The sequence below is a fragment of the Eschrichtius robustus genome, chromosome 6 (assembly GCF_028021215.1).
Source record: "Eschrichtius robustus isolate mEscRob2 chromosome 6, mEscRob2.pri, whole genome shotgun sequence".
NCBI lineage: Eukaryota > Metazoa > Chordata > Mammalia > Artiodactyla > Eschrichtiidae > Eschrichtius > Eschrichtius robustus.
The window spans coordinates 64,015,322-64,029,302 of record NC_090829.1 but is presented as its reverse complement, the minus strand read 5'-3'; the positions used below and the strand labels follow the sequence as shown (position 1 = coordinate 64,029,302).

General features: G+C 35.2%; 1 protein-coding gene across 4 annotated transcripts in view; it reads right to left on the bottom strand.

The window, feature by feature from the left end:
• Positions 1–13,981, bottom strand: part of VPS8 (VPS8 subunit of CORVET complex) — a 286,912-nt gene that overhangs the window by 95,741 nt on the left and 177,190 nt on the right. For 3 of the 4 annotated variants that reach the window (XM_068546385.1, XM_068546384.1, XM_068546386.1), the window contains exons 39-41: positions 10,957–11,075; positions 6,491–6,572; positions 6,070–6,152 (exon numbers count right to left, since the gene is read on the bottom strand). In XM_068546385.1, coding sequence (XP_068402486.1) covers positions 6,070–6,152; positions 6,491–6,572; positions 10,957–11,075 — 284 coding nt within the window. The remainder of the gene's footprint in view (positions 1–6,069; positions 6,153–6,490; positions 6,573–10,956; positions 11,076–13,981) is intronic. The other variant, XM_068546387.1, reaches the window with a different exon arrangement.

The window sequence follows — 13,981 nt, the reverse complement described above, 5'->3', positions numbered from 1 at the left end:
GAAGGGATTTGAGAGTGTTCCCTCCTCTTCAATTTTTTGGAATAGTTTGAGAAAGATAGGTATTAGCTCTTCTTTATGTGTTTGGTAGAATTCCCCTGTGATGCTGTCCTGTCCTGGACTCCTGTTTGTTGGGAGTATTTTTTTTTTTATTACAAATTCAATTTCACTACTTGTGATCAGTCTGTTCAGATTGTTTCTTCCTGATTCAGTCTCAGCAGGTTGCATGTTTCTAGAAGTCTGCCCATTTCTTCTAGGTTGGCCAATTTGTTGGCATACAACTCTTTGTAGTATTATGATTTTGTGTATCTCTGTGGTATCAGTTGTTATTTCTTTTTCATTTCTTATTTTATTTGGATCCTCTCTCGTAAGACTGGCTAATGGTTTATCAATTTTGTTTATCTTTTCAAAAACCAGCTCTTGGTTTCACTGATCTTTTCTATTATTTTTTTGATCTCAATGTTATTTCCTCTCTGATCTTGATTATTTCTTTCTTCCTGCTGACTTTGGGCTTTGTTTGTTCTTCTTTATTTAATTCCTTTAGGTGGTAGGTTAGGTTTATTTGGAATTTTTCTTGTTTCTTCAGGAAGGCCTGTATTGCTATAAATTTCCCTCTTAGGACTACTTTTCCTGCATCCCACAGATTTTGGAAAGTTGTGTTCCATTTGCATTTGTCTTGAGGTGTTTTCTGATTTCCTCTTTGATTTTTCTTAATTTTTTATTTTGAGCAATTATAATGTGCCTTGTAGTTTTCTTCATGTTTTTGAGTTTGGGGTTACTGATCTGTGCTAACAGTTGTCAATAAATTTGGAAATTTTCACCTAGTATTTCTTCAAATATTTTTTTCTGCTCCAACTCTCTATTTTCAGGACTCCAAGTACATGTATTTTGGGTCACTTGAAATTGTCCCACAGCTCACTGATGCTCTGTTGTTTTTTTTTCCTGCTTCACTTTTCTCTAAGTGTTTCATTTTGGATAGTCTGTATTGCTATGTCTTCAAATTCACTATCTTTTCTTTTATTTTGGTGTCCCTGCCTGCTAATTCCAATATCCAATGTCATATCTGGGCTTTATTTTCCAACTTCTTTGCATACCTTTTAAGTTTTAATTCAATGTCATACATATACTGTAAATTTTTACACTGTTGAAACCTAGATATTTTTGTATTCCTCAAAATATTTTTAAGTACTGTTCTGGGATGTAGTTAAATTACATGGAAACAGTCTGATCCTTTAGGTCTTGCTTTTAAGATCTGAAAGGCATAACAGGAGCTATGTTTAGTCCAGGGCTAACTGTTTCCCACTATTGAGTACTTCTGAGTACTCTACCCAATGTTCTGTGAATTATGAGGTCTTCTGATCTTACTGGTGAATAAGACTCTATTGTTGGCCCTGTGTGAATATGGGTATTATTCCCTCTAATCCTTTCTGGTGACTCTTTCCCTGGCCTAGGTAGTTTCCTCAGATCATGTACTTATACTTGAGGGAGGCCTTCTGATTGCTCCAGAGTTCTCTCTCTTCGTACTTGCCCTAAAAACTCTGGTCACCTTGGTGTCTCTTGACTCTCAGCTCCATCTCCTCAAATCAATGAGTATGCTGGAAACTTCTTGGGATCCCCCTTCCTGCTATTGCCTGGAAACTCTCTCAGGACATTAAGCTGGGGCAAACATAGGGCTTACATTGTTTATTTCCTGTCTCTAAGGAATTACTGTCCTGTACTGCCTGATATCCAGTTCTTTGAAAACCACTATTTCATATATTTTGTCCACTTTTTAGTTGTTGTAAGCAAGAGGATAAACCCAGTCTCTGATACTCCTCTTGGCCAGAAATGGAATTCCTCCATCCTTGACTTATATTCACTCTAGAAATATTTACTGAGTACCTATTATTTTTTTTGATGATTCTACCAAAAATTTAATATAAAAAATACCAATTTTACACACATCCTTTGAGAATATAAAGGAAGCTGAAATGTTTCCATATTCATTTTATGAAGCCAGCATTGTCCTATAACCAAATCCAGCAGAGACATAACAAAGAAAGAAAACCACAAAGATCCCTTATGAACATATCATGAAAGTTCCTAACAAAATATTAGCAAACTGACTCCAACATTATATAAAAAGAGCAAAATGGAGTTGATCCCAGAAATGCAAGGATGGTTTGTTATCAAAAATCAATCAAAATAATGTACTATATTAGCAAAATAACCAAAGAGAATGTGACCATTTTAATATATGCAGAAAAATCATTCAACAAAATTCAACATCCATTCATAACAAAAACTCTCAGCAAACTAGGAAGAACAGCAAATTTTCTCAACATGCATCTAATATGCAATTGATGAAAGAATTAACAATTCTCTCAAGATTAGGAACAAGGTAAGGCTTGTCCATCTTCACCATCACTATTCAACACTATAGTAGAGGTCCTGACCAGCGCAATAAGGTGAGAAAAAGATATTAAAATATAGATGGAAGGATAATATATAGATCGATAGATAGAAAATAAAGAAATAGATTGGAATTAAATAAAAATGGCCTTTATTCATAGACATTATAATTATAAATGTAGAACATCTTATGTATAAATATCCTACTACAATTGATAAATTAAGAAATAAATGGAATACCGTCGTCATGTATCGGATGACTCAAGATTTTTAAACTTTCAGTTCTCCCTAAATTCAATACATAACCATCAAAATAGCACCAGGTTGTTTTATAGAGATTGAAAGACCATTTTAATATTTATATGGAAATGCAAAAGGCCCAGAATAGCCAAAACAATTTTTTTTAACTCTGTGTTTAACTGTTTTTTTTTAAACATCTTTATTGGAGTATAATTCCTTTACAATGGTGTGTTAGTTTCTGCTTTATAACAAAGTCTGAGTACCTATTATATGCCAGGTGCCTCTGGGTTAAGTGATGGTGATAGAGTACTAGCCAAAGTATAGTTTCATCTCTCAGGGTCCTTATGTTCTAATGGGAAGTAAAAATAGGTAAACAACCTGATTCTTGAATGTTTCCTAGAACTCCATTTTATGCTAAAGTTCACCTAGTTTCAATAATTTAACTACCACTTCTATGTTGATGACTTCCAAATCTTCCTCTCCACTTCTTACCTCTTCCTATAAAGTCCAGTCTTGTGTTCCCCCACTGTTCACTGTTAGCCACATGAAACTGAAATCAGGGGTTTACCTAGGTTCTTCTTGTGTTCCCCTACATCCAGTCGGTCAAAAAGTTAAGTAGATTCTATCAGCTAAGTAATTTCCAAGTCCGTCTTCTCCTATCCAGTCTATGTAACTCATTTATCAAACTTTAGGTATCTATTACATTCTGGGTATTTCTACGCCTTCAGTTTTGATCCCTTCCAATTCATCCTATATAACACAGGCCGAGCCATCTTTCTAAAAAGAAACCTCATTCCATCATTCCTCTGGTTAAAATCCTTTAATGAGAATTTACTGAATTTAAAATAAAATCCAAAGTCCTTACCATGGCTTACAAAGCAATTAAGGACAGAGTCTCTGCCTCTCAAATTTCAGCTCTGTGACTCACCTTTATTCTTGTCCTATGTTCCAAGAATACTTAAACACTTGCAACTCCCCAGATGTAACATGCTTTACCTCAAATTCTTTGTACATATAGTTCACTCTGCTTAGAATAGTCCTATCTGTTTTTTACCCCTGATTCCTTTAGGCTCTGTAAAATTCAGTTCAGACATCTCCTCCAGGAAATCTTTCCACAGTCTGTTTCATATATATACTTTTATTGGTACTCCTCTGGAGATATATATATATATATATATAAATTCAGAAACCTAGCTCATTCTAACTTATTCAAAAAAGATAATAACTGTAAAGGTACTGGGGTGTTTAAGGATCCAAGCAAAGGAATACAGGTAAGCCTTAAGAACTACAATGAGGGACTCAGATGCCATCAGTATTTTCTCTCCATGTTGTCTCCTCTCCTAGTGTCTTGAATCCTCTCCTTGTTATCTTCTCTCTTCTCCATGCATCTTGTCTATTCTCTTTGTGTGTCTGCTTCATTGTTCTTTTCTCTGCAGATTAACTTTTTACTATTTCAGTTCATATGATGGGAAGGTAGTCACTATCAGCTCCTGAACTTTGTACCTTATATAATCCAGAGAACTGAAGATAAACTATTCATCTTTTCAATTCAGTTCTAAAATTTCCTGGAAAGGACACTGATTGGCCCCTCTTAGGCCAGCTGCCCACCCTGAGTCAATCAGATAGAGTCAAGAGGCAGGGTCATGCTTTCACCTGGCTGCTCCTGCTATAATCATGTGGACTAAAAGTGTACAGATGCAGAAGTAGCAATTACCCTACCTGGGGTTCAGAGAAGGTAATCCTTAAGGTAGCCAATATTACTTGCTCTTTAGAGCCGTGTGAATAGTTATATCAGATACTTTCTTGTCTCCCTTAAAACAGGCCTTTTAGGGCAAGAACTGTGCCTTTCTTTCATCTACACAGATAATAACCAAACAGGGTAACATACAATATATAAACCAATTAATAAGTAACTCCTCAAAAGACCAGGGACTGAAATAAATGAAGGCGCTTACATGATATAATGGGAATGAGCTTAAATTAGCATTATCTGTGAAAGCAACTTGAAAAAATAAAAATCTCTATACAAATATAAGGTAGAGTTATCATTACAGTGATCACAACATGCAAATAAGGAATTTAAGAATCAGCATACTCTCCTTATTAGTGTGAGTTAACAACCACTGAAGGTGGAAAACGATAAGAACACAATTACAGTGAATGCTAGTATAACACAAAAATAAAGTTAAGACTTTCAAATATCAAAAGCCTTCAAGGATATGAGTCTTGAAATACATTTTTTTAAAAACATCATATGCTTATGCCAAGGAAAAAAAAATCAATTAATATTTATTATAGTTTATGTATCAAAGTGTGCTTAAAGCTCAAAATAAAGCTAAATGCGTACAATGAGAGGGAAGACACTTTTGGCTTTAGGATTTCATTTTTTTCTAATTTACCTGGTAAATTAAAGTATTCCTGTCTTATGGAGATATTACTTTATATATGATTAAAAACCTTATGACTAATATATTTTAGAATAGATATAAGAAAAGTAGTCTGTACTAAATTATTATTCAATTCATGATAAGGATCAATGAAATGATACGTGTGAAGATACATTCTAAAGGATAACGTACAATGTGGTGAGAGACTGCTGGACGCAGTAGTCTTTATCAGCAAAGGTCCAGCTGCTTCATACCAGATTGGAAGGAGAGCTTGGAGAGTCTTAAAAGAGAGCTGAGAGGGACATTCTTGACTGGATAAAAATCATTTGAAAATTATGAAGATCAATGGCATCATATTACTGTTTGACATTTTTTTTTTCTTTTTGGTGTGTCTCTATCCTGCATAAAGTAAGGGAAGACAAAATGGATTCTAAGGATAATTCCTGCTGTTTACCCAAGAACGTTCACAGATTTTTCTAAAAATATATCTTAGCATATTTTTAGTGTTCTCCTTTTGATGAAGTTGGAAAGGTTCGGGCCTTTTTGCTGAAGAAAACAGGCTGGAATGATGTTTCCTACAAAGGCTTTGGACACAAAGCCAGCTAGAATCTATAGTAGGAGATGAGCTTTGGACAGAAAGTTTTAGGATGAGTTAGAAACCCTAAGTAACAAGATTAAGAAATGTCTATATTAACATAATTTTTACGTTTCTCTTTTTGATCTAAAAAGTATAATCAGCTGGAAACAATGGTAATTCTCTCCCAGTTAGCACACCAAAAGGAAGCTTGTGTATCTGAATCCAAAGGTCACAGTGAACTGAAGCCTGCACCCCCTAACTGAAGGTTGCAAGTGTATGCCAGGCAAACCCACATCACTGGAGTGCTAGGAAAGATTCAAGGATGAGAGTTGTAAGTTAGATATTTCGTTAATGCCAAAAATCAGCTGCATTATGCTTGAGATCCATTTACACGTTAGCCCAATTTGCTATTATTTATACATAACTGAAATATTAGTTAAAATTGATCAACGCTGAATTTTCCCCCTTTCAACTCACCTGTAAGATTCTTTGCAAGATTGATGGAAGGGCAATAAATGCTGCCATGTTGTTTAGAACTTGCATGGTCAAAGATTTCAGAGCTGTTATAATAAAATGTCAATATTAAGGTTAGTTTAAAATAAGAGCTTTTTGTTTTTCCTGTAAGTCATAGGAATACAACTTCCTAGAAACTTGGCTAACCAAGGCCAGTTTGATATTTTAAAGTTAACTGCTGGTAAGTTGTAAAGCTACTATTATCCAAGACAAATGATATAACTGGTGCCACAGAAAGCAGTGAACATGAAAAAATGAGATCAACACTACAGTATGATTTCGTTATGGAAAATAATAAAAATACGATGCTGGGAGAAGGTATCAAAATGACAATCATCAGCAGATAGAAATTGGGGGACAGTATACGTGGACGCTATGACCTTACCTTCAGAGTGCAGATGAGGCGCAGCTGAACTAGACAGCTTCTGAGGTGCCATCATTGCCTCCAGTAATGGAAACCAGAGTGCCTATAATGGCAGAGGAAAACAAAAGTACTCTGTTGTTTTTAAGAACAACTAACATCAGCTTAGTGTTTCACAGGTTGAAATGTACTTCTCACATACATTTGTTGGTAAAAATTAGGAAAAGAAAACATGGAACACTTGACTGGGAAGAGAAAAGACAGTAAAAAAGCAAAGACCACAGCCAGAACAGATATCTTTACCATGCGCCTTGGGAAAATAAGGAAGCTGAAGTTAAGTAAGTCTAGACCTTGGAACTGCAAATCTTCTGTGTCTCAAAAAAGGGTAGGTTCAAAGGAGCCAGAGCAGAGCCTCAGGCTACGTTCTTAAATGTTTCACTGACACAGTCTAAACAGCCCTATGTACTGCAGAAGGGAATAAAGAACTCTCCCACAACTACCCTCCCCCCATTTCTCATCAGCTAGGTCAAGCAAGATAAATAAATACAGTTCTCCAAAGTTTTCTCCTATATCAAGCATTATTTTGTTATTTCCTCAGTCATCACAGACTAAGAAGTGGAAGTTAACATTATTTCAATTAACATTTCCAACCACATCATGACATAAATGAACAGATCTAACATTTATTTATTCCTATTACGTAGGGCACTGTATTAAATGCTTTACATACATTTTGTCGTTTCAATCTCATGATAACCTTATACAGTAAGCATTATCTTTACTGGAGATAAGATGCTGAAGCTTAGAGAAGTTGAGTAATTTGCCAATGATTATACACTGCCATATGTGCATCATATGTGTTCTTCCTAAGCCTTAGGAAAAATCTTCATCATCAAAAATCAAACTAATACATTTTAAAATTTCAAGCATATTTTCCTGTTGGGTAATGATTTACAAAGGCCTTATTTCACCCAGTATCTTGGGAGAAACCTATTCCTGCAAACATCCAAGAGGCATGAAAAAAAAGTCAGTATTGACAGAGCAGGACAAGCATGGTTAAGGGGACAGGCTAATGGTCCGGTGACTTTCCCACGGGGTGACCTTCCGCCAAAGAGCTCTACAAGGAAGCCCTTATCTGCCCCCATTTGAGGTTTTCTAAGGCCAGGATTTTATGTACTTTTTTTTTTTTTAACAGTATTTCTTCAAGTTCTTTAAGATACTGGTTTTAACTATGTTGTATACTGGCAATTCTTTATTTTATTGAAATTTTAATTTATTTTATCTAGTACTCATGAATTTTTAATCTTGTATTTTATTCTTGGATGGCTTTAGTTAGCTTGTGTTTTCGTTGCCTATTTCAGTTTGTTTTTACAACCACATCATTTATTTCCATGTATTTTTATAGTCTTTTAATTTAACTGTATATGGTATACCTCATTTTTACCTTTTGGTTTTTATATTTATTATATTTAGAAATTTGATTTAAAATTTTTCTTATTTAATCGAGAAATTTTAGAAGAATTACCTTTTTTAAAGGTTACTTTATTCTTGGTTTATAAATAGCAGACTGGGGGAAAGCATGGCTGCAGAGATAATAGCCATGGGAAGTGTTCATACCCTAAATAGAGGAATTGTTCTTCTTCAATTAAATCTCCACATTAACCTGAAATACATGGTAGACACCTTTTAAATATTTTGTCTCTCTTGCTCTTTAATGCTGGTTCTTAAAATGTTAACTTGGATAAACTCTAAAAACCCACAGGCTAAAATAACAATCCATGATAATGACAATTCTAACCCCTGAGAGCAACACAGCTGAACGTGAATTACCTTCTCATGTTACATAATCAACAGCTTTCTTTTTCAGGGAATTATGTGCATAACAAAGCCATATTCTTTATTATATGTAATCACTGGACACTGGGGTAGATGGACATACAAAGTAGGACAGGTATAGATTCTACCTGGGAAAGGACTGACAACCCGACTTCCTGCAGTCTAACTTTAAGGAAATACTCCATGACATTAAATCTTCTGAAGAAACTTTTGGAAAGAGATATTACAGACAATTCATTATCAGGCTTTTGGATACTTCAAATTTTCTAGTTAGATTAGGGTTGGTGGCAATAGCTCTTGTTCTCACTCTCTCCAAACCAAAAACAAAGCAAAGAGGAACAAGGGAAACAACCATGAAAATCCCCCAAAATTAATGTTTGGTATTACATAAAATCAGTTCAGCATTTTCACAAAAATAGTATTTACATAAAAACTAACATGCAATGTTTTTATTATTGCTATGAACGTTGTTCAGAAAAGAAGCAAAAACCAGTTGTTGGAGGGTGGAGGGGAATACAGAGTGGTGTGAGAGGCACGTGTGTGTGTCTAAGAGAGGAAGAGACAGATTCCAACTCAGATATATTTTTTGACAAAAAAATACAGAATAAATTACCCTTTCACCACATCAAAGGAAGCCTTAGTCCTGTCTCTGATTAAGAGATAAGAGTTCAAATACAGTCAGAATAATCCCTAGAGTTCTGGAGGCATGAATTTTATATCTAATTCTACCATTAATATATGTGAATCTGGACATATTTCAGCTTATGTGAGCCTAAATGGCTCTATTTATAAAACATAATTGTCATTTTTCCTTAAATTTTCCATGAGAAGAAGGAAGAATATCAAATAGATGTTAGGGAGGAGACAGAAGGGTTGAAAAATATTTATGTATATTTATGTATAAACATAGCTTTAATAGTTTTACCCTTTTGTGTTTTTCTATCAAAATATAACCATGTCCAAATGCAGACAGTTAGCCAAAAGATAAATGAAAACTAAAACTTAGGAATGGAAAAATCATGGCAAAAGGAATGTTGTAAAGCCCATAATACATTTAAATAAAGACTGAACAACTATGGGAATTGTGGATACAGAAAAGAATGTATTGTTAACCTTAATGAGGTAAAATAACATAACTAACTAAAATTCAGAGGGATGGAGAAGGGAGGCTGGAGCAAGTGTGTATGAGTTCACGTAAACTTCCTTACTGGTCGGACATCATAGATATTATAAAAACCGAAATGTAATTATAAACGATACTTCTAATCTATTACAGTTATTTAGATTTTTTCAACTTCAGGGAGATTTATTAAGAGATAGTGTACTGAAGAACTATTTATTTGAATTTCAGAATTTCCTCAGTTTTTCATAAGCTTCCTAAATGAGATTAAATACTATATTTTTAAAGCAAGCATTATTTGATTCAATTTTTCTAAAATTATGTTAGCCTAGGTAGATAAAAAATATCTAGAGTGATGTTCACCAAATGATAATGACAGTTATTTCTGGCTGATAAGATGGATACAGGGTAATTTTTTTAAACATCCCTCTGTGTAACTTTCTGTATTGCGGGATTTTAAAAGATAATGGGTATGTATCATTTCACTCAAAAAAGTTCTTTAAATAAAAAAACCACATCTATTATATAAATGTGTTTGTTATATACAATTTATATTCTAAAGCGTATTCAAAATTTATGACCTTAAAAAAACCCTTGACAAAAACATAAAGGAGAAATTTACCCATCTCATAAGAACAGAAACATACCAAGTTTATCATTTTCATTGGAACATGTATGGCAAACTATATATGAAAAATTTACCCTGTTTCCCATTTCAGAAGCCCAGGCAGTGGAAGGAGGCCAGGTGGCGTTAAGTCAGAGGCCAGAGCCTGGAGGGGCAGGCGCAGTTATGCCATACATATCACACTGCTAACTTTACTTCTTAAAACTACTGCACAATTTAGCTGTCAAGTCGCATCTCGCCCCCTTGGTTTCTGCTTCACTGCTGTAACTCCCACCCGCCCCACGTGCTCTACTGTATCTCCTTCAGCTCTGCGTTCTCCCTTTTTGCAGTCTGGAATCTGTTACAGACGTGGTTCCAACCTTGGCTGCACAGTGGAATCATGTGGGAAGCCTTAAAACATACTGATGACTGCGGCCCAGCCCCAAAGACTTTAATTTAATTGATCTCAGGTACAGTCTGGGATTTTTCAAAGCTTCCCATGTGACTCTTATGTGCGGCCAAGGTTGAGAACTACTATACCGTAGCCTTCTTGACCTTTTCCAGCTTTCTCTGTATCCCTTGAGGCTTGTCCTCCAGTGCTTCACGCTCACCTTATCCACGGGGAACGGTACAGATGATAAATGGACGACACATCCACAGTACCACTACACGGAATACACAAAAACTCAGTCCAGAGAGAACAAGGACATCTAGTATATTCACACACCTAAATTTTGCAGCACAGCCAAATCTAAGAATATAAAGCCTTTTGTGAGAACAAAGCAGACAGGCACTCCTCATAATAACTTTAGGAGTCTTATACTCCTGGGAGCACTGAACTCAGGTAGCTGAGAGGGCAGTGGAAATAGAATTAATTCCTAGTTTCAGACCAGAACAGATTTTTAAAAGCCTCTGTAGTCACTCTCCTACCTCTCTCTGCTGCTGGTTCAAATTATGTGAATTTCTCTGGCAAAGGGCAATTGTCTCCACCATGGTCTCTTCAACATTCTTCAGTGAGGGATCCTCTTTGGTATCTAGATTCAGAAAAACTGTTAACATCACTCAAGGATATATTACTGATAATCTCAAAGCTTCTGTAAAAAATTAAACAGTTTTTTCTCTGCATACTTTTAGTTTTCTATGATATAATCACGTATAAAGACCTGATACCAAACTCCAGTAGATAAAAAGCAGGTAGTTCTTTGCAACAGTTTTCCATATAAATGTCTGACATTCCTAGGACATAGAAAGCACATCATACTTAGCATTTTAATATGCTTTAGCTATGGAAAATCCCCAACCATTTGTCTGTGGATTAGTTAATAGAAAGATTATCTTTTATCTTTCTTGCTCTACCATTTCCTCCTCTATTTCTTAAATGTATGTATTTCTCCAAGATACTATCTCAGGCCCTTTTCTTTTCATTTTTTTCAATAATTTCAGCCACTCTTCTGGTTTTAATTCCTATGTCCTTGCTAATAACTTTCAAATATACACCTCCAGCCCTTATTCCTTTCATAATCTGCACGTTGAATTTTCACCAGGCTCTAGGACATCTATCTCTACATGGACATCCTGCAGTCACTTTGAACTTTATATGTGCAAAACCCAACCCATTTTTCTTACTTCAAATCTGCTCCTTCCCCTACATTTCCAAACTAAGTTAATAGAACCATGACCTTTAAGTCAACCAGTTTATAAATCTTCACCATCTTTGATGCTTTCACCTGTACATTCAAATAAATTGTTAATTTTGTTAATTCTACTTCCACACTCTCATATACCCACTACTTTACCCGAGTGGAGCCCTTCATCATCCTGTTTGCACTACTGCAGCAGCCTCTAAATTAACTTTTGACTTCCAAATCGTGCCTTCCTCATTCCCTTTTATACTGTCACTACAGTTCCCTTAAGCACAAGTCCAAACATATGAGTCTCACGCACAAAAACTATCAAAGACTTCTAATTTTTACAAAGAGAATGTCAATAAACCTCTGATCCTAAGTAAACACAGTAAACATCCTGGTGCATCTTCCCACCCTCGGTGCTCTTATATCACCAGATTATTTCCTCCTCCCCAAGGTAACTAGCCAGGCACTTCCATGCTCATGTTCTCCTCAGCCCAGAAGACCCTTTCCTTGCTTTTGTCTATCAAATTCCTATTCATCATTCCAATCGTGATTACTTCAAAGGTCACATCTTCCACAAAAGAATCTCAGTTACAGGTAGTTCCCCAATTTTCCACAACCTTTTGCCACTCTCACTGTACCTCTTTTATAGTATTTGATTCTACATGCACTAGAGGTTTTTACTTACATATCTGTCTCCTTCAAGAGACTGTAGGTCTTTGGGCGAGGACTGTGTTTTAGCCATCTGTGTTATCACCCACAGAAACTAGCCCAGTGCTGTGCAAGTACCAAATCCTTCAAAACTCCTAAGCACACTGTCAAGATTGAATCTGACAGTAAATGGCAGTTATGAGACTATTACTGAGACATTTACCTTCATCGGAATTCAAGGAATTGGCTCCACTACACGTATCACCTGCAAATTACTGTAGTGATTTGGGGGAAACATTCTTTTTACTTTTCCCACAATCCTTCATGTAATGTCTATAAAAATTATTCTCATAACAGTAAATTGAAAAATGCCACAAATGCAACAAATCTAACAGTCAAATTGACTGAACATATACTAAAGCACAAAAACAATAATTAAATGTTTAGTTGGACTAAACATAGAAAGTCAACCAACTGCTATGGAAGTTCCAAAAACAAATAATCTATGGAGAATTAGGGTAAAGGTGTTTAGGGGAATGTGTGGGCTAAGGGGTCCAAGAAATGTGTTAGTGGGTTAAAAAGGTAAAACAATCTAAAAATCACCTATCAAGTGTTTCTCTGAACTTTGGGAGGGATATTTTGAAAATGTCAAGTAATAGGAAAACAAATAATCCAATTCAAAAGTGGACAAAGGGTATGAATAGACATTTCTCCAAAGAAGATATAGAAATGGCCAATAAGTCTAAGAAAAGATGTTCAACATCACCAATTATTAGGGAAATGCAAATCAAAACCACAATGAGATGCTACCTCACACTCATTAGGATGGCTACTACCAAGAAAACAGAAAATAAAAGTGTTAGTGAAGATGTGGAGAATTTGGAAGCCTTGTGCATTGCTGGTGAGAATGTAAAATGATATTGCCATTACGGAAAACGGTATGGTGGTCCCTCAAAAAATTAGAAATAGAATTACCATTTAACTCAGTAATCCCACTTCTGGGTATACACCGAGAAGAACTGAAAGCAGGGACTCAAAAAGATATTTCTACACCCATGTTCATAGCAGCATTATTCACAATAGTCAAAAGGTGGAAGCAACCAAGTGCCCATTGATAAATGAATGGAAAAACAAAATGTAGTATATACATAAAACAGAATATTATTCAGTCTTAGAAATGAATGAAATTCTGCATGTGCTACAACATGGATAAATCTTGAAGACTTTATGCTAAGTGTAATAAGCTAGACACAAAAGGACAATTACTGTTTGATTCCACTTATGAGATACATAGAGTAATCAAATTCAAATTCATCAAGTCAGAAAATAGAATGGTGGTTACCAGGGGCTGAGTGGGGAGGAGGGAATTAGGAGTAATTGTCTAATGGGTACAGAGTTTCAGTTTGGGATGCTGAAAAGGTTCTGGAGATGGATGGTGGTGATTATTGCACAATGATGTGAATGTACTTATTGCCAATGAACTGTAAACTTAAAAATGGTTAAAATGGTGAATTTTATGTTATGTTTATTTTACCACACTTTTACAAAATAAATAACTTTTTTTTAGTATCAAGGAATATAATAGGAATTACATACCTATCTGTGAGAAAGCCATTCAAGATTTTAAACTGTTTCAAGTTTTACTGCTTTCTGCTAAAATTATATAAATTCAATAC